The sequence below is a fragment of the Ascaphus truei genome, unplaced genomic scaffold (assembly GCF_040206685.1).
Source record: "Ascaphus truei isolate aAscTru1 unplaced genomic scaffold, aAscTru1.hap1 HAP1_SCAFFOLD_1884, whole genome shotgun sequence".
Classification (NCBI taxonomy): domain Eukaryota; kingdom Metazoa; phylum Chordata; class Amphibia; order Anura; family Ascaphidae; genus Ascaphus; species Ascaphus truei.
This window is the reverse complement of record NW_027454787.1, coordinates 29,395-48,857: the sequence shown is the minus strand read 5'-3', so window position 1 is coordinate 48,857 and position 19,463 is coordinate 29,395. Positions and strand designations below refer to the sequence as shown.

The following is a 19,463-nucleotide window of genomic DNA, read 5'->3' as shown; positions in this document are numbered from 1 at the left end:
CTCTGGGGCGGGATCCTGAGTAATACCTGTGTATTATACAGCGCCTTTCTATTACAGTTATATACGGTGCAGCCACCTCTGGAGCGGGACCCTGAGTAATATCTGTGTATTATACAGCGCCTTTCTATTACAGTTATACACGGTGCAGCCACCTCTGGGGCGGGATCCTGAGTAATACCTGTGTATTATACAGCGCCTTTCTATTACAGTTATACACGGTGCAGCCACCTCTGGGGCGGGATCCTGAGTAATATCTGTGTATTATACAGCGCCTTTCTATTACAGTTATACACGGTGCAGCCACCTCTGGGGCGGGATCCTGGGTAATATCTGTGTATTATACAGCGCCTTTCTATTACAGTTATACACGGTGGCGGGACCCTGAGTAATATCTGTGTATTATACAACGCCTTTCTATTACAGTTATACACGGTGCAGCCACCTCTGGGGCGGAATCCTGAGTAATATCTGTGTATTATACAGCGCCTTTCTATTACAGTTATTCACGGTGCAGCCACCTCTGGGGCGGGATCCTGAGTAATATCTGTGTATTATACAGCGCCTTTCTATTACAGTTATACACGGTGCAGCCACCTCTGGGGCGGGATCCTGAGTAATATCTGTGTATTATACAGCGCCTTTCTATTACAGTTATACACGGTGCAGCCACCTCTGGCGGGATCCTGAGTAATATCTGTGTATTATACAGCGCCTTTCTATTACAGTTATTCACGGTGCAGCCACCTCTGGGGCGGGATCCTGAGTAATACCTGTGTATTATACAGCGCCTTTCTATTACAGTTATACACGGTGCAGCCACCTCTGGGGCAGGATCCTGAGTAATATCTGTGTATTATACAGCCCCTTTCTATTACAGTTATACACGGTGCAGCCACCTCTGGGGCGGGATCCTGAGTAATATCTGTGTATTATACAGCGCCTTTCTATTACAGTTATACACGGTGCAGCCACCTCTGGGGCGGGACCCTGAGTAATATCCGTGTATTATACAGCGCCTTTCTATTACAGTTATACACGGTGCAGCCACCTCTGGGGCGGGATCCTGAGTAATATCTGTGTATTATACAGCGCCTTTCTATTACAGTTATACACGGTGCAGCCACCTCTGGGGCGGGAACCGGAGTAATATCTGTGTATTATACAGCGCCTTTCTATTACAGTTATACACGGTGCAGCCACCTCTGGGGCGGGACCCTGAGTAATATCTGTGTATTATACAGCACTTTTCTATTACAGTTACACACGGTGCAGCCACCTCTGGGGCGGGATCCTGAGTAATATCTGTGTATTATACAGCGCCTTTCTATTACAGTTGTACACGGTGCAGCCACCTCTGGGGCGGGATCCCGAGTAATATCTGTGTATTATACAGCGCCTTTCTATTACAGTTATACACGGTGCAGCCACCTCTGGGGCGGGATCCTGAGTAATACCTGTGTATTATACAGCGCCTTTCTATTACAGTTATATACGGTGCAGCCACCTCTGGGGTGGGATCCTGAGTAATATCTGTGTATTATACAGCGCCTTTCTATTACAGTTATACACGGTGCAGCCACCTCTGGGGCGGGATCCTGGGTAATATCTGTGTATTATACAGCGCCTTTCTATTACAGCTATACACGGTGCAGCCACCTCTGGGGCGGGATCCTGAGTAATATCTGTGTATTATACAGCGCCTTTCTATTACACTTATACACGGTGCAGCCACCTCTGGGGCGGGATCCTGAGTAATATCTGTGTATTATACAGCGCCTTTCTATTACACTTATACACGGTGCAGCCACCTCTGGGGCAGGACCCTGAGTAATATCTGTGTATTATACAGCGCCTTTCTATTACAGTTATTCACGGTGCAGCCACCTCTGGGGCGGGATCCTGAGTAATATCTGTGTATTATACAGCGCCTTTCTATTACAGTTATACACGGTGCAGCCACCTCTGGGGCGGGATCCTGAGTAATATCCGTGTATTATACAGCGCCTTTCTATTACAGCTATACACGGTGCAGCCACCTCTGGGGCGGGATCCTGAGTAATATCTGTGTATAATACAGCGCCTTTCTATTACAGTTATACACGGTGCAGCCACCTCTGGGGCGGGATCCTGTAATATCTGTGTATTATACAGCGCTTTTCTATTACAGTTACACACGGTGCAGCCACCTCTGGGGCGGGATCCTGAGTAATATCTGTGTATTATACAGCGCCTTTCTATTACAGTTATACACGGTGCAGCCACCTCTGGGGCGGGATCCTGAGTAATACCTGTGTATTATACAGCACCTTTCTATTACAGTTACACACGGTGCAGCCACCTCTGGGGCGGGATCCTGAGTAATATCTGTGTATTATACAGCGCCTTTCTATTACAGTTACACACGGTGCAGCCACCTCTGGGGCAGGATCCTGAGTAATATCTGTGTATTATACAGCGCCTTTCTATTACAGTTATACACGGTGCAGCCACCTCTGGGGCGGGATCCTGAGTAATATCTGTGTATTATACAGCGCCTTTCTATTACAGTTATACATGGTGCAGCCACCTCTGGGGCGGGATCTTGAGTAATATGTCGCATGTATCTCTGTATTTATTGGGGTGCAGGATTGAGGCCTGTTTTGACATCCGAGAAGACTCTAATCCCAAATCCCGGAAATTGGGTTTGAAAAGGTTCCAGGAAAACCCAGAAGCCAACTGGGGTCCAAAAGCACGAGCCAAAGCAGGGTAAGGAGGCTCTGTTATCCCCTCACAGGGAGGTGTCACTGACCCTATTATACTTATAGGAACCCTGTGTGTGCGACGCCCTCTTATCCCATCACAGGGAGGTGTCACTGACCCTATTATACTTATAGGAACCCCGTGTGTGAGACGCCCTCTTACCCCTTCACAGGGAGGTGTCGCTGACCCTATTATACTTATAGGAACCCCGTGTGTGAGACGTCCTCTTATCCCATCACAGGGAGGTCTCACTGACCCTATTATACTTATAGGAACCCCGTGTGTGAGACGCCCTCTTATCCCATCACAGGGAGGTGTCGCTGACCCTATTAACTTATAGGAACCCCGTGTGTGAGACGCCCTCTTATCCCCTCACAGGGAGGTGTCACTGACCCTATTATACTTATAGGAACCCCGTGTGAGACGCCCTCTTATCCCATCACAGGGAGGTGTCACTGACCCTATTATACTTATAGGAACCCCGTGTGCGAGACGTCCTCTTATCCCATCACAGGGAGGTGTCACTGACCCTATTATACTTATAGGAACCCCGTGTGTGAGACGCCCTCTTATCCCATCACAGGGAGGTGTCACTGACCCTATTATACTTATAGGAACCCCGTGTGCGAGACGTCCTCTTATCCCATCACAGGGAGGTGTCACTGACCCTATTATACTTATAGGAACCCCGTGTGTGAGACGCCCTCTTATCCCATCACAGGGAGGTGTCACTGACCCTATTATACTTATAGGAACCCCGTGTGTGAGACGCCCTCTTATCCCCTCACAGGGAGGTGTCACTGACCCTATTATACTTATAGGAACCCCGTGTGAGACGCCCTCTTATCCCCTCACAGGGAGGTGTCACTGACCCTATTATACTTATAGGAACCCCGTGTGCGAGACGTCCTCTTATCCCATCACAGGGAGGTGTCACTGACCCTATTATACTTATAGGAACCCCGTGTGTGAGACGCCCTCTTATCCCATCACAGGGAGGTGTCACTGACCCTATTATACTTATAGGAACCCCGTGTGTGAGACGCCCTCTTATCCCATCACAGGGAGGTGTCACTGACCCTATTATACTTATAGGAATCCCGTGTTTGAGACGCCCTCTTATCCCATCACAGGGAGGTGCCACTGACCCTATTATACTTATAGGAACCCCGTGTGTGAGACACCCTCTTATCCCATCACAGGGAGGTGTCACTGACCCTATTATACTTATAGGAACCCCGTGTGTGAGACGCCCTCTTATCCCATCACAGGGAGGCGTCGCTGACCCTATTATACTTATAGGAACCCCGTGTGTGAGGCGCCCTCTTATCCCATCACAGGGAGGTGTCACTGACCCTATTATTCTTATAGGAACCCCGTGTGTGAGACGCCCTCTTATCCCCTCACAGGGAGGTGTCACTGACCCTATTATACTTATAGGAACCCCGTGTGTGAGACGCCCTCTTATCCCATCACAGGGAGGTGTCACTGACCCTATTATACTTATAGGAACCCCGTGTGTGAGACGCCCTCTTATCCCATCACAGGGAGGCCTCACTGACCCTATTATACTTATAGGAACCCCGTGTGTGAGACGCCCTCTTATCCCATCACAGGGAGGTGTCACTGACCCTATTATACTTATAGGAACCCCGTGTGTGAGACGCCCTCTTATCCCATCACAGGGAGGTGTCACTGACCCTATTATACTTATAGGAACCCCGTGTGTGAGACGCCCTCTTATCCCATCACAGGGAGGTGTCACTGACCCTATTATACTTATAGGAACCCCGTGTGTGAGACGTCCTCTTATCCCATCACAGGGAGGTGTCAGTGACCCTATTATACTTATAGGAACCCCGTGTGTGAGACGCCCTCTTATCCCCTCACAGGGAGGTGTCAGTGACCCTATTAAACTTATAGGAACCCCGTGTGTGAGACGCCCTCTTATCCCATCATAGGGAGGTGTCACTGACCCTATTATACTTATAGGAACCCCGTGTGTGAGACGCCCTCTTATCCCATCACAGGGAGGTGTCACTGACCCTATTATACTTATAGGAACCCCGTGTGTGAGACGCCCTCTTATCCCATCACAGTGAGGTGTCGCTGACCCTATTATACTTATAGGAACCCCGTGTGTGAGACGCCCTCTTATCCCATCACAGGGAGGCCTCACTGACCCTATTATACTTATAGGAACCCCGTGTGTGAGACGCCCTCTTATCCCATCACAGGGAGGTGTCACTGACCCTATTATACTTATAGGAACCCCGTGTGTGAGACGCCCTCTTATCCCATCACAGGGAGGTGTCACTGACCCTATTATACTTATAGGAACCCCGTGTGTGAGACGCCCTCTTATCCCATCACAGGGAGGTGTCACTGACCCTATTATACTTATAGGAACCCCGTGTGTGAGACGTCCTCTTATCCCATCACAGGGAGGTGTCAGTGACCCTATTATACTTATAGGAACCCCGTGTGTGAGACGCCCTCTTATCCCCTCACAGGGAGGTGTCAGTGACCCTATTAAACTTATAGGAACCCCGTGTGTGAGACGCCCTCTTATCCCATCACAGGGAGGTGTCACTGACCCTATTATACTTATAGGAACCCCGTGTGTGAGACGCCCTCTTATCCCATCACAGGGAGGTGTCACTGACCCTATTATACTTATAGGAACCCCGTGTGTGTGACGCCCTCTTATCCCCTCACAGGGAGGTGTCACTGACCCTATTATACTTATAGGAACCCCGTGTGTGAGACGCCCTCTTATCCCATCACAGGGAGGTGTCACTGACCCTATTATACTTATAGGAACCCCGTGTGTGAGGCGCCCTCTTATCCCCTCACAGGGAGGTGTCACTGACCCTATTATACTTATAGGAACCCCGTGTGTGTGACGCCCTCTTATCCCCTCACAGGGAGGTGTCACTGACCCTATTATACTTATAGGAACCCCGTGTGTGAGACGCCCTCTTATCCCATCACAGGGAGGTGTCACTGACCCTATTACACTTATAGGAACCCCGTGGGTGAGACGCTCTCTTATCCCCTCACAGGGAGGTGTCACTGACCCTATTATACTTATAGGAACCCCGTGTGTGAGACGCCCTCTTATCCCATCACAGAGAGGTGTCACTGACCCTATTATACTTATAGGAACCCCGTGTGTGAGACGCCCTCTTATCCCCTCACAGGGAGGTATCGCTGACCCTATTATACTTATAGGAACCCCGTGTGTGAGACGCCCTCTTATCCCATCACAGGGAGGTGTCACTGACCCTATTATACTTATAGGAACCCCGTGTGTGAGACGCTCTCTTATCCCCTCACAGGGAGGTGTCGCTGACCCTATTATACTTATAGGAACCCCGTGTGTGAGACGCCCTCTTATCCCATCACAGGGAGGTGTCACTGACCCTATTATTCTTATAGGAACCCCGTGTGTGAGACGCCCTCTTATCCCCTCACAGGGAGGTGTCACTGACCCTATTATACTTATAGGAACCCCGTGTGTGAGACGCCCTCTTATCCCATCACAGGGAGGTGTCACTGACCCTATTATACTTATAGGAACCCCGTGTGTGAGACGCCCTCTTATCCCATCACAGGGAGGCCTCACTGACCCTATTATACTTATAGGAACCCCGTGTGTGAGACGCCCTCTTATCCCATCACAGGGAGGTGTCACTGACCCTATTATACTTATAGGAACCCCGTGTGTGAGACGCCCTCTTATCCCATCACAGGGAGGTGTCACTGACCCTATTATACTTATAGGAACCCCGTGTGTGAGACGCCCTCTTATCCCATCACAGGGAGGTGTCACTGACCCTATTATACTTATAGGAACCCCGTGTGTGAGACGTCCTCTTATCCCATCACAGGGAGGTGTCAGTGACCCTATTATACTTATAGGAACCCCGTGTGTGAGACGCCCTCTTATCCCCTCACAGGGAGGTGTCAGTGACCCTATTAAACTTATAGGAACCCCGTGTGTGAGACGCCCTCTTATCCCATCATAGGGAGGTGTCACTGACCCTATTATACTTATAGGAACCCCGTGTGTGAGACGCCCTCTTATCCCATCACAGGGAGGTGTCACTGACCCTATTATACTTATAGGAACCCCGTGTGTGAGACGCCCTCTTATCCCATCACAGTGAGGTGTCGCTGACCCTATTATACTTATAGGAACCCCGTGTGTGAGACGCCCTCTTATCCCATCACAGGGAGGCCTCACTGACCCTATTATACTTATAGGAACCCCGTGTGTGAGACGCCCTCTTATCCCATCACAGGGAGGTGTCACTGACCCTATTATACTTATAGGAACCCCGTGTGTGAGACGCCCTCTTATCCCATCACAGGGAGGTGTCACTGACCCTATTATACTTATAGGAACCCCGTGTGTGAGACGCCCTCTTATCCCATCACAGGGAGGTGTCACTGACCCTATTATACTTATAGGAACCCCGTGTGTGAGACGTCCTCTTATCCCATCACAGGGAGGTGTCAGTGACCCTATTATACTTATAGGAACCCCGTGCGTGAGACGCCCTCTTATCCCCTCACAGGGAGGTGTCAGTGACCCTATTAAACTTATAGGAACCCCGTGTGTGAGACGCCCTCTTATCCCATCACAGGGAGGTGTCACTGACCCTATTATACTTATAGGAACCCCGTGTGTGTGACGCCCTCTTATCCCCTCACAGGGAGGTGTCACTGACCCTATTATACTTATAGGAACCCCGTGTGTGAGACGCCCTCTTATCCCATCACAGGGAGGTGTCACTGACCCTATTATACTTATAGGAACCCCGTGTGTGAGGCGCCCTCTTATCCCCTCACAGGGAGGTGTCACTGACCCTATTATACTTATAGGAACCCCGTGTGTGTGACGCCCTCTTATCCCCTCACAGGGAGGTGTCACTGACCCTATTATACTTATAGGAACCCCGTGTGTGAGACGCCCTCTTATCCCCTCACAGGGAGGCGTCGCTGACCCTATTATACTTATAGGAACCCCGTGTGTGAGACGCCCTCTTATCCCATCACAGTGAGGTGTCAGTGACCCTATTAAACTTATAGGAACCCCGTGTGTGAGACGCCCTCTTATCCCATCACAGGGAGGTGTCACTGACCCTATTATACTTATAGGAACCCCGTGTGTGAGACGCCCTCTTATCCCCTCACAGGGAGGTGTCACTGACCCTATTATTTTTTTTTATAACTCTCATTTTTATTTGGTATTACAGAGCATACATAATATCACCACCTATTGGCATACGTTACAGAATACCCAATTTTGTCAGCAAAACAGTGACACGTAGACAGGACATGAGACAGACGTAACAAACCACACGTAAACCACATCACTAAGACGGACAGGACAAACTAGACTGGGGTGAGACACATTAGGGTGGGTGGGGGTGGGGGGCACCTGTAACTGCTGCATCGGAGCGGAGGATCTGCTATTAGCTCTATGTGTACGCTAGGGTGTGTTGTGGATATCCCGGTGGTTCTATGTTCTCCGTCGCTATGTCATCATCTCGTCTGGTCTGCTTTGTCCAAGGAGAACGCATTTATCTATATTAATGCAAAATTGTGGCGGCGTCCACCCCCGGGATGTCTGTTTGGGCCAGCCATGGGGCCCATACGTTTAGAAATTTGGAGCCAGAGTCGTTGATCCAACTCGTCAACTGTTCCATCTGGCAGACATGCCAAATTCTGTTCCTGATTTTAGCTATAGTGGGTAATTCCTGTTGTCTCCATACTGCTGTGATCTCACACCTCGTGGCGGTTGCGAAATGTGCAACCAATTTGAGTGTCGCGTTAGACACGTCCTGAGGCCGTCTGCCCACGAGGAACAGCCACGGGTCCAGGGGGATCTCCAAGTTGAGGATTCTTTCTAGCCAATCTCTAATAGATTCCCAAATCGGGACCACTTTCGGGCAAGACCACAGCATATGTTTTAAATCAGCCGTTTCCCCACACTGTTTTGGGCAGAGCGGGGAATAGTCCTTGATAAATTTAGATAATTTCAATGGGGTATGGTACCACCGCATTAGGACTTTATATGCGTTCTCCTTCAACGTGGCACAAATTGAGCTTTTGGCAGCTGCCTGTAGTATCTGAACCCATTCCTCGTCCTCTAGTGTCTCCCCTAAATCTGTCTCCCACTGTCGCATGTATTTCAGTCGGGGGGCGTCGGAAGTCTTCGGACAGACTACCTCCCTGTACATCCGAGAAGTTAGTCCTCTTGTGTCCGTCTCTCTGGAACACAGCTGTTCGAAATTGGTTCGTGCTGGGCGAACCGGGAATTTATTATAGAAAGCCCTAACCTGGAGGAATCTAAATAATTCTGTGTTGGGTAGCTTTTTCTCATCCTTAATCATATCGAACGTCTTGATATATTTACGTCCTTCCAGGTCCTTTAATCGTAAGTACCCCGCTTGCGTCCATTTTACAAATTTGTCACCTAACAGCCCTGGAGCAAAATCCGGATTTCCCACCAGGGGGGTCATCAACGACTGTCGTGTGGTCAATTTAGCTTTAAATTTAGATGACTCCCAGACCGCTAGCGAGTTCGCAATTGCACAGAGTGGCATCCCTATTGATTTCTTGCACTGTTTTGGAAGCCAAATCAGATCGTGCAGTTTTACTGGCGCGCAGCATTCTGTTTCTAGGGCCACCCATCTTCTATTTGCTGGGTTCGAGTGCCACTGGACAATTTGGCATAATTGTGCCGCCTTGTGGTATGCCAACAAGCAAGGTACCGCTAACCCTCCTCTTGTTACTGGTTTTGTCAGTATGCTTTTCGCAATTCGTGGGCTTTTTTTATTCCAAATAAATTGAATAATGCGAGCCTGCAGCGTGAGGACCTCAGTCCTAACAAGAGGTATCGGGAGTGCTTGAAACAGATATAATAGTTTAGGCAGCAGGTTCATTTTGACACTATTGATCCGCCCAAACCACGATATGCCATAGCCCGCCCAAACCCTGAGATCTTCCTGCAGTTTCTTCACTATTCTCGGGAAATTTGCTTTATATAGTGTATTGTAGTCCTTTGTGATATATACCCCTAAATATTTGATAGCGGAGGGTTGCCATTTAAAATTGAAGTTGAGCTCTATCAGTTTTTCGACCGGCTTGGGTAGATTGATGTTAAGCGCTTCCGACTTGGCCTGGTTAATTTTAAACCCCGACACCAAGCTGAAAGTTCCCAAGATCGCAAAGACGTTGGGCAAGGAGGTGAGGGGTTTTGACAGTGTCAAGATTACATCGTCTGCGTATAGCGCTACTTTATGATGCTGCTCCCCTATATCTATCCCTGTTATATCTGGGCTCGCTCTGATATGAGCCGCTAACCGTTCTATGCAGAGGGCAAATATTGACGGTGAAAGTGGGCAATCTTGTCTTGTCCCGCTACGGATGTTGAATATCTCCGAGGGGAACCCTTGGTGTCGTACCCTTGCAGTGGGACCATTGTAAAGGGCTAGTATTGCCTCTAGGAGGCGCCCCGAGAACCCAAACGCCCCCAGCGTCTCCCTGAGGAAGGGCCAGTCAATCCTATCAAAGGCCTTTTCGGCGTCCAGACTCAACAACATAGACGGGATATTTTTCTTTTTTGCCAAATCAATCAAATCTACAATCCGCCTAGTATTGTCTGCCACCTGCCTGCCCTCAATAAAGCCTACTTGATCCGGGTGAATCAACCCCGGAAGGACAATGCCCACCCTGTTAGCTAACAATTTTGAGAAGATTTTAGTGTCCGAATTGATCAGGGATATTGGCCGGTAGCTCTTGACGTCTGCCGGGTCCTTACCGGTTTTGTGGATCACAGAGATAGACGCCTGGAGCATCTGTGCCGGGAGGGGCTCTCCTGCTAGAATCCCATTAAATAGGGACAACAAGTGGGGAGCCAGAATCTTGACAAATTTCTTATAATATAAATTTGAAAATCCGTCTGGACCAGGGGCTTTAGCGGGTTTAAGGGACTTCATTACCTCCGTTACTTCCTCAAGGGTGAAGTCGCCCTGGAGTGCCTCCCGCTCCTCGCTGCTCAAGGTAGGTAGATTTGCCTCATTTAGGAATTTGTTCAAAGTTGCTGCGGTCTTTTGTGTGTGGCTGACCTTATCTCCGTCGTATAGTGTGGCATAATAATTTTTAAACACCTCCACTATTTGTCGAGGATCGGAGGTAAGGTCCCCCCCCTGAGATTTGATGGATGCTATACGGTAATTTGGAAGCTTGTTTCGGAGCTTATTGGCTAATAAGGTATCTGGCTTGTTGGCTTTCTCATAGAATCTGCGCTTTGACCATGCCAACTCCTTCTCGGCCTGAGAGGTCAGGACCAGGTTAAGTTTAATTTTAGTGTCGCTCAGTTCTTTCCAAACCAATTTATCCTTGTGCGTTTTGTGTTGAGCAGTGAGATGTGCCAATTTCTCACGTAGCTCTTTTACTTTCGCCTCTTTTGCTCTCTTTCTTTTTCCTGCTATGGTCATCAACACCCCTCTCATGGTAGCCTTATGAGCCTCCCATAGGGTGGATTGAGCCGACACACTGCCTTTATTGTCCTTAAAATATACTTGGATTCGCTCACCAATCTCTTTTGCAGTTACGGGGCATTTAAGGAGGAGTTCGTTGAGCTTCCAGTTTGCTCCAGGTCTGTCTAAGGCGTCTAATGTGCACCGCAGCTCTACCGGTGCATGGTCGGACCACGAGATTCCATGGATCTTTGTGTGCCCTACCACTGGGACCACTCTATTGGATACCAGGAGGTAATCTATCCGACTGTAGCGATTGTGTGGGTGGGAATAAAAGGTATATTCCCGTGCATTAGGATGTTGTTCCCGCCAGATATCAATTAGCTGACAGTCTTGCATACCCTTATGTATGGTTAGTACGTCCTGTTTGTGGGATGGGTTAGGTCTCGTACATCTGTCCAGGTCAGAGTCTAGTGTGCGGTTAAGATCGCCTGCTATGAAGATATGTCCCTTCGCGACAGTGTGTAGTTTATTAAAGAACTGTGTAAAGAATGTAGCGCTCGTCTCGCACGGGGCGTAGACTGACGCTAATGTCAGAGGTTGACTTTGTACCATCCCCGTAAGGATGATATAACGACCTTCCGGGTCCGCATATTGTTTATTTATATCTAACGCTAGTTTATTGTGTACTAAAATAGCCACTCCTCTTTTCTTTGCCTTGTTAGAGGCCAGATAAAAAGTTCTGTAGTTTTTGTCTAGATATTTCGGGTGATTGGAGTGTGAAAAGTGGGTTTCTTGTAGAAAAAGTATATCGGCTTTCAGGCGGCTATACTCTTTAAATGCGATTCTACGTTTAACCGGGCTGTTAAACCCTTTGACATTGTGTGTAATCATTATTAGTTCATTACTCATCCTTGTCTGCAGAAGAGGTGTGCTCCATTGGCGAGGTCATCTGGGCCGTTCGTTGGTCCGCATACTCCAACTGCTTCTGGGGATCTGTAGTTCTCCATCTTCCTGTAGTTTGGTGCACTATGGGGGGGAAGATACATGAGGGAGGGGGGGGAACATCCAGACAGACATAAACAACACATATAAACAGTGGTCTCAGAGCCTCGGTACCAATACCCCGGCTGTGAGACCATCGCCCTTGGGTACTCCGTGTAGGCGGCCAGGTACTCCCTCCCCCCCTGCCCCCCTCCCTCCCTCACTGGAATCCCCTCCCAAGGGACTTTGCCGGTCATTGGGGTTGATGTCCTTTCCCGCTCCGGCTGTCGGTCCATGCAGGAACATAAGCAGGCTCGAACCCCGCTATCCGGCCTCCCTCCTATAAAATCTTCAAACAACAACTAGCAAACAATGCTTTCTTATGATCATTCCTTTGCCCTACGTACTCCCCTTTACGGTAACCTACCTCTCCCCCTTGTAATACATTATCCTTGTACCCCTAATTGGAGCTAATAATCACGCCTCTGTGTCTCTGTGTGGCGCCTCCGGCCTTTGCTTGGTCTGGTCCTATATATCCCTCCACTTTCAGTGGCTGTTGACCTCAATGAGCGGGACCACCTCATATAGAGACGAACTGCATCTGGTTAGTTGATTGCACCGGAATCAAGTGTATTTTGTTTACCTGAGGCCTTTTGATCTCTTTCCTATACTCACCATCTACCTTCCCGCGAGTGCATTACCTTCTCACCTCTGACTTTCTCCTATTTAATCTCTTCCCCTTCCCTTATCTCTCTCCAGCACTTCCATAAATCCTTCTCTTAAGCTAACGTACTCTTACCTTCCAATATATCACTTCTCCCTCCTTTCCCAACAACCTACTTACTCCTCTCTGCTACTCCTCCATACTCCTCCCCTCTCTGATCCCTCCTCCAACTCATCTACCTACTGCTCCTCTCATCCTAACCACTTGCCCTGAACCACCTACTTAACCTATTTACCCCATCCTGTCTCGCCCTATTACCCTTCCCCCTCCTTCCTTCTCACCTCACTTTCCCACTTTCACTTTCCCTCCCCTCCTCTGTATTACCCCCCCCTATCTGCGCTACCCGTGCCCTTCTTATCTGCCTCTCCGGCTTTCCGATCTCTCACCCCTCTACCCCCCTTAGCTCCGCAGTACATCAAGACCACAACAATTTCTTTTAATGTCCTCTGGTGCAGTCGAGCCCTGCGCCATGCTCCGTCGCCTTCTCCCTCCAGCCTGTGTGTAGGTGTCCGGGGTCTCTTCCTCTCGGTGGCCGCTCCCTCAATCGTCGGCGCTGTTGCATCCGGCTCTTTAAAATGACGTCCCGCTAGGGTTTCCTCTGCTTCGCGCCACCTCCAAGATGGCCGCTCTGGGTCCCGCCCCTTCCGGTGACGTATTTCCTCCGGACGCCATCTTGGATTTGACAACCCGCCGAGGCAGACGCATCCTCTGCATGGCTTCCCGCTCACCTCGATCCTCCCGCCTTCCTGGTTCTGCGTTCCACTCCGTCTGTGCTGTCTCCGCCATCTTGAGAGCCATGCCACCGCCACGAGGTGAGTCCAAAAGATTTTTTAACAGGCGCCTGACGTCCCGGGCATGCGACATCCACCGGCTCTGTCAGGGGGGGGGGGGGTGCGAAGCACATTAGTCCAGGGCAAAGGTGTAGTTTTCCTGATTTTTCGAACACCGAACTGTCAACTTTATTAGAATTCAAACTGTGGTGGAACATAGTAATTATACGTTTCCTCCTCCGTGAGTGGCCCCTTCATCAGCTGTGCTTCCGACCGTGGTCCAGGATGGGCCCGGGGCCGGTTCTTCCGTCTCGGATCCCGTGGGGGTCAGCCGCAGCCCCAGCTTCTTCAGAAATGCCTCACCTTCTCCAGGGGCTTTCATGCTGATTGGGCGTCCATTTTTAATCACCATCAGCCCGAAGGGAAATAGCCAACGATAGCGGATGGCCTTATCCCTGAGGCATTTAGTTATGGGCCACAGCTCTCTTCTCCGGGCTAATGTAATTGGGGCAATGTCCTGGAATACTGCAATTTTGATGCCCTCAAATTCTCTCAGGGGTGCATTCCTTGCGTGCTGCAGCACCGCTTCCCTGGTCTTATAGTGATGGAGCCGCACTATAATGTCCCGCGGTCGTTCTGTTGGTTGTGGCTTTGACCGGAGAGCCCGATGGCATCTATCCATTCCCAGTTTATCTTGCGGGGAATCCGGGCACATATGGGCGAGCCACCGCGCCACGAACTCCTCACAGTCTCCCACAGTCTCTGGGACGCCCCGTAGGCGGACATTGTTGCGCCGGTCGCGGTTTTCTGCGTCTTCTTGTCTGTCTTTTAATTCGTTAATTTGCGCCTGCAGGTCCGCTGTCTTTTTTGTATTGCGCAGGCCAACCTTGGCGTTAGCATCCACCTTCACTTCAAGCTCCTGCGTTCTTGCCCCCAGGCTCCCTACCTCCTTTCCCAGGGCTCTAATTTCAGCCTGCAACATGGATTTTAAGTCTGTATATAGTCTTTCAAAATCGCAGCGTCTTACCGGCAGCAGACCCTGATCCTCCCCTGTATCCCCCTCCTCCTCTGATTCTGATCCAGTGCGGGAGGTGGGTGCCCTTGCTGCCGTGGCTCTGCTCGGTTTAGCTCTGCCAAAATACTCTGGGAGCCCCTTTTTTTTAGGGGTTTTAGCTATCTTTTTTGACATCCTGGATGTTTAGTTAGTATAAGGTGGTGTTTTTATTCAAGTCTTGCCAGTTTTGTTGTTCGTTTTTTTTAGAAAAACAGGGAGTGAGGCACAGAGCTCTCAGTTCAAGCTTCCATGCTCCTTGCTTCCCAGCATGCACCTCCACTGACCCTATTATACTTATAGGAACCCCGTGTGTGAGACGCCCTCTTATCCCCTCACAGGGAGGTGTCACTGACCCTATTATACTTATAGGAACCCCGTGTGTGAGATGCCCTCTTATCCCATCACAGGGAGGTGTCACTGACCCTATTATACTTATAGGAACCCCGTGTGTGAGACGCCCTCTTATCCCATCACAGGGAGGTGTCACTGACCCTATTATACTTATAGGAACCCCGTGTGTGAGACGCCCTCTTATCCCATCACAGGGAGGTGTCACTGACCCTATTATACTTATAGGAACCCCGTGTGTGAGACGCCCTCTTATCCCATCACAGGGAGGTGTCACTGACCCTATTATACTTATAGGAACCCCGTGTGTGAGACGCCCTCTTATCCCCTCACAGGGAGGTGTCACTGACCCTATTATACTTATAGGAACCCCGTGTGTGAGACCCCCTCTTATCCCATCACAGGGAGGTGTCACTGACCCTATTATACTTATAGGAACCCCGTGTGTGAGACGCCCTCTTATCCCATCACAGTGAGGTGTCACTGACCCTATTATACTTATAGGAACCCCGTGTGTGAGACGCCCTCTTATCCCATCACAGGGAGGTGTCACTGACCCTATTATACTTATAGGAACCCCGTGTGTGAGACGCCCTCTTATCCCCTCACAGGGAGGTGTCACTGACCCTATTATACTTATAGGAACCCCGTGTGTGAGACGCCCTCTTATCCCATCACAGGGAGGTGTCACTGACCCTATTATACTTATAGGAACCCCGTGTGTGAGACGCCCTCTTATCCCATCACAGGGAGGTGTCACTGACCCTATTATACTTATAGGAACCCCGTGTGTGAGACGCCCTCTTATCCCCTCACAGGGAGGTGTCACTGACCCTATTATACTTATAGGAACCCCGTGTGTGAGACGCCCTCTTATCCCCTCACAGGGAGGTGTCACTGACCCTATTATACTTATAGGAACCCCGTGTGTGAGACGCCCTCTTATCCCCTCACAGTGAGGTGTCACTGACCCTATTATACTTATAGGAACCCCGTGTGTGAGACGCCCTCTTATCCCATCACAGGGAGGTGTCACTGACCCTATTATACTTATAGGAACCCCGTGTGTGAGACGCCCTCTTATCCCCTCACAGGGAGGTGTCACTGACCCTATTATACTTATAGGAACCCCGTGTGTGAGACGCCCTCTTATCCCATCACAGGGAGGTGTCACTGACCCTATTATACTTATAGGAACCCCGTGTGTGAGACGCCCTCTTATCCCATCACAGGGAGGTGTCACTGACCCTATTATACTTATAGGAACCCCGTGTGTGAGACGCCCTCTTATCCCCTCACAGGGAGGTGTCACTGACCCTATTATACTTATAGGAACCCCGTGTGTGAGACGCCCTCTTATCCCATCACAGGGAGGTGTCACTGACCCTATTATACTTATAGGAACCCCGTGTGTGAGACGCCCTCTTATCCCATCACAGTGAGGTGTCACTGACCCTATTATACTTATAGGAACCCCGTGTGTGAGACGCCCTCTTATCCCATCACAGGGAGGTGTCGCTGACCCTATTATACTTATAGGAACCCCGTGTGTGAGACGCCCTCTTATCCCATCACAGGGAGGTGACACTGACCCTATTATACTTATAGGAACCCCGTGTGTGAGACGCCCTCTTATCCCATCACAGGGAGGTGTCACTGACCCTATTATACTTATAGGAACCCCGTGTGTGAGACGCCCTCTTATCCCATCACAGGGAGGTATCACTGACCCTATTATACTTATAGGAACCCCGTGTGTGAGACGCCCTCTTATCCCATCACAGGGAGGTGTCACTGACCCTATTATACTTATAGGAACCCCGTGTGTGAGACGCCCTCTTATCCCATCACAGGGAGGTATCACTGACCCTATTATACTTATAGGAACCCCGTGTGTGAGACGCCCTCTTACCCCATCACAGGGAGGTGACACTGACCCTATTATACTTATAGGAACCCCGTGTGTGAGACGCCCTCTTATCCCATCACAGGGAGGTGTCACTGACCCTATTATACTGATAGGAACCCCGTGTGTGAGACACCCTCTTATCCCCTCACAGGGAGGTGTCACTGACCCTATTATACTTATAGGAACCCCGTGTGTGAGACGCCCTCTTACCCCATCACAGGGAGGTGTCACTGACCCTATTATACTTATAGGAACCCCGTGTGTGAGACGCCCTCTTATCCCCTCACAGGGAGGTGTCACTGACCCTATTATACTTATAGGAACCCCGTGTGTGAGACGCCCTCTTATCCCCTCACAGGGAGGTGTCGCTGACCCTATTATACTTATAGGAACCCCGTGTGTGAGACGCCCTCTTATCCCATCACAGGGAGGTGTCACTGACCCTATTATACTTATAGGAACCCCGTGTGTTAGACGTCCTCTTATCCCATCACAGGGAGGTGTCACTAACCCTATTACACTTATAGGAACCCCGTGTGTGAGGCGCCCTCTTATCCCATCACAGGGAGGCGTCACTGACCCTATTATACTTATAGGAACCCCGTGTGTGAGACACCCTCTTATCCCATCACAGGGAGGCGTCACTGACCCTATTATACTTATAGGAACCCCGTGTGTGAGACGTCCTCTTATCCCATCACAGGGAGGTGTCACTGACCCTATTATACTTATAGGAACCCCGTGTGTGAGACGCCCTCTTATCCCATCACAGGGAGGTGTCACTGACCCTATTATACTTATAGGAACCCCGTGTGTGAGACGTCCTCTTATCCCATCACAGGGCGGTGTCACTGACCCTATTATACTTATAGGAACCCGTGTGTGAGACGCCCTCTTATCCCATCACAGGGAGGTGTCACTGACCCTATTATACTTATAGGAACCCCGTGTGTGAGACGCCCTCTTATCCCCTCACATGGAGGTGTCACTGACCCTATTATACTTATAGGAACCCCGTGTGTGAGACGCCCTCTTATCCCCTCACAGGGAGGCGTCACTGACCCTATAAACTTATCACTAGATGTATCATCTTGATGTGGGTTCCTGCGAGCGGTCACAATAATGATGGCCGCCCCCTCTCTCCCCGCTGCAGCGGTGGGATTTGTGCTTCGTTAGAGGAGAAGCGGAAGCAGCACCAGAACAAGAGGAAAACATTCTCTGGGACCGGCGACGGCCATCTTAAATACTTCCCCTGCAAGAAATTCAAACAGGTGGGCTGCCCTACATGTGATGATACGTCTCTGTGGGTCACTAGATCTCTCTCTGTGGGTCACTAGATCTCTCTCTGCAGGTCACTAGATCTCTCTCTGCAGGTCACTAGATCTCTCTCTGCGGGTAACTAGATCTCTCTCTGCGGGTTACTAGATCTCTCTCTGCGGGTTACTAGATCTCTCTCTGCGGGTTACTAGATCTCTCTGCGGGTCACTAGATCTCTCTGCGGGTCACTAGATCTCTCTGCGGGTCACTAGATCTCTCTGCGGGTCACTAGATCTCTCTCTCTCTTTGCATAGAGCACTAGATCTCTGCGGGTTACTATATATCTCTGCACGGGGCACTAGATCTCGCTCTCTGCGGGTTACTAGATCTAGTGCCCCGTGCAGAGAGAGAGAGATCTAGTGCCCCGTGCAGAGAGAGATCTAGTAACCCAGAGAGATCTAGTAATCCGTGCAGAGAGAGAGATCTAGTAACCCGTGCAGAGAGAGAGAGAGATCTAGTAACCCAGAGAGAGATCTCTGCGGGTTACTAGATCTCTCTCTCTCTGGGTTACTAGATCTAGATCTCTCTCTGGGTTACTAGATCTCTCTGTCGGTCACTTGATCTCTCTGCGGGTTACTAGACCTCAGCATGATACTAGTTCTCTCTGCACGGGGCACTAGATCTCGCTGCGGGTTACTAGATCTCTCTCTGCGGGTCACTAGATCTCTCTCTGGGTTACTACTGTAGATCTCTCTCTCTCTCTCTGGGTTACTAGATCTCTCTCTCTCTGGGTTACTAGATCCCTCTCTCTCTGGGTTACTAGATCTATTTCTCTGCAGGTTACTAGATCTCTCTCTCTCTCTGGGTTACTAGATCTCTCTCTGCGGGTTACTAGATCTCTCTCTCTGTGGGCTACTAGATCTCTCTCTCTCTGGGTTACTAGATCTCTCTCTCTGCGGGTTTCTAGATCTCTCTGTCAGTCACTTGATCTCTCTGTGGGTTACTAGACCTCAGCATGATACTAGATCTCTCTCTGCACGGGGCACTAGATCTCGCTGCGGGTCACTAGATCTCTCTGCGGGTCACTAGATCTATCTCTGCGGGTTACTAGATCTCTCTCTCTCTGTGGGTCACTAGATCTCTCTCTGGGTTACTAGGTCTCTCTGGGTTACTAGGTCTCTCT

General features: G+C 49.9%; 1 protein-coding gene across 1 annotated transcript in view; it reads left to right on the top strand.

The window, feature by feature from the left end:
- The window catches only part of TRMT1 (tRNA methyltransferase 1), a 30,421-nt gene that overhangs the window by 10,108 nt on the left and 850 nt on the right, over nt 1–19,463 (top strand). The window contains exons 7-8 of the mRNA XM_075582100.1: nt 2,626–2,745; nt 18,177–18,294. Of these exons, the coding sequence (XP_075438215.1) occupies nt 2,626–2,745; nt 18,177–18,294 (238 nt within the window). The remainder of the gene's footprint in view (nt 1–2,625; nt 2,746–18,176; nt 18,295–19,463) is intronic.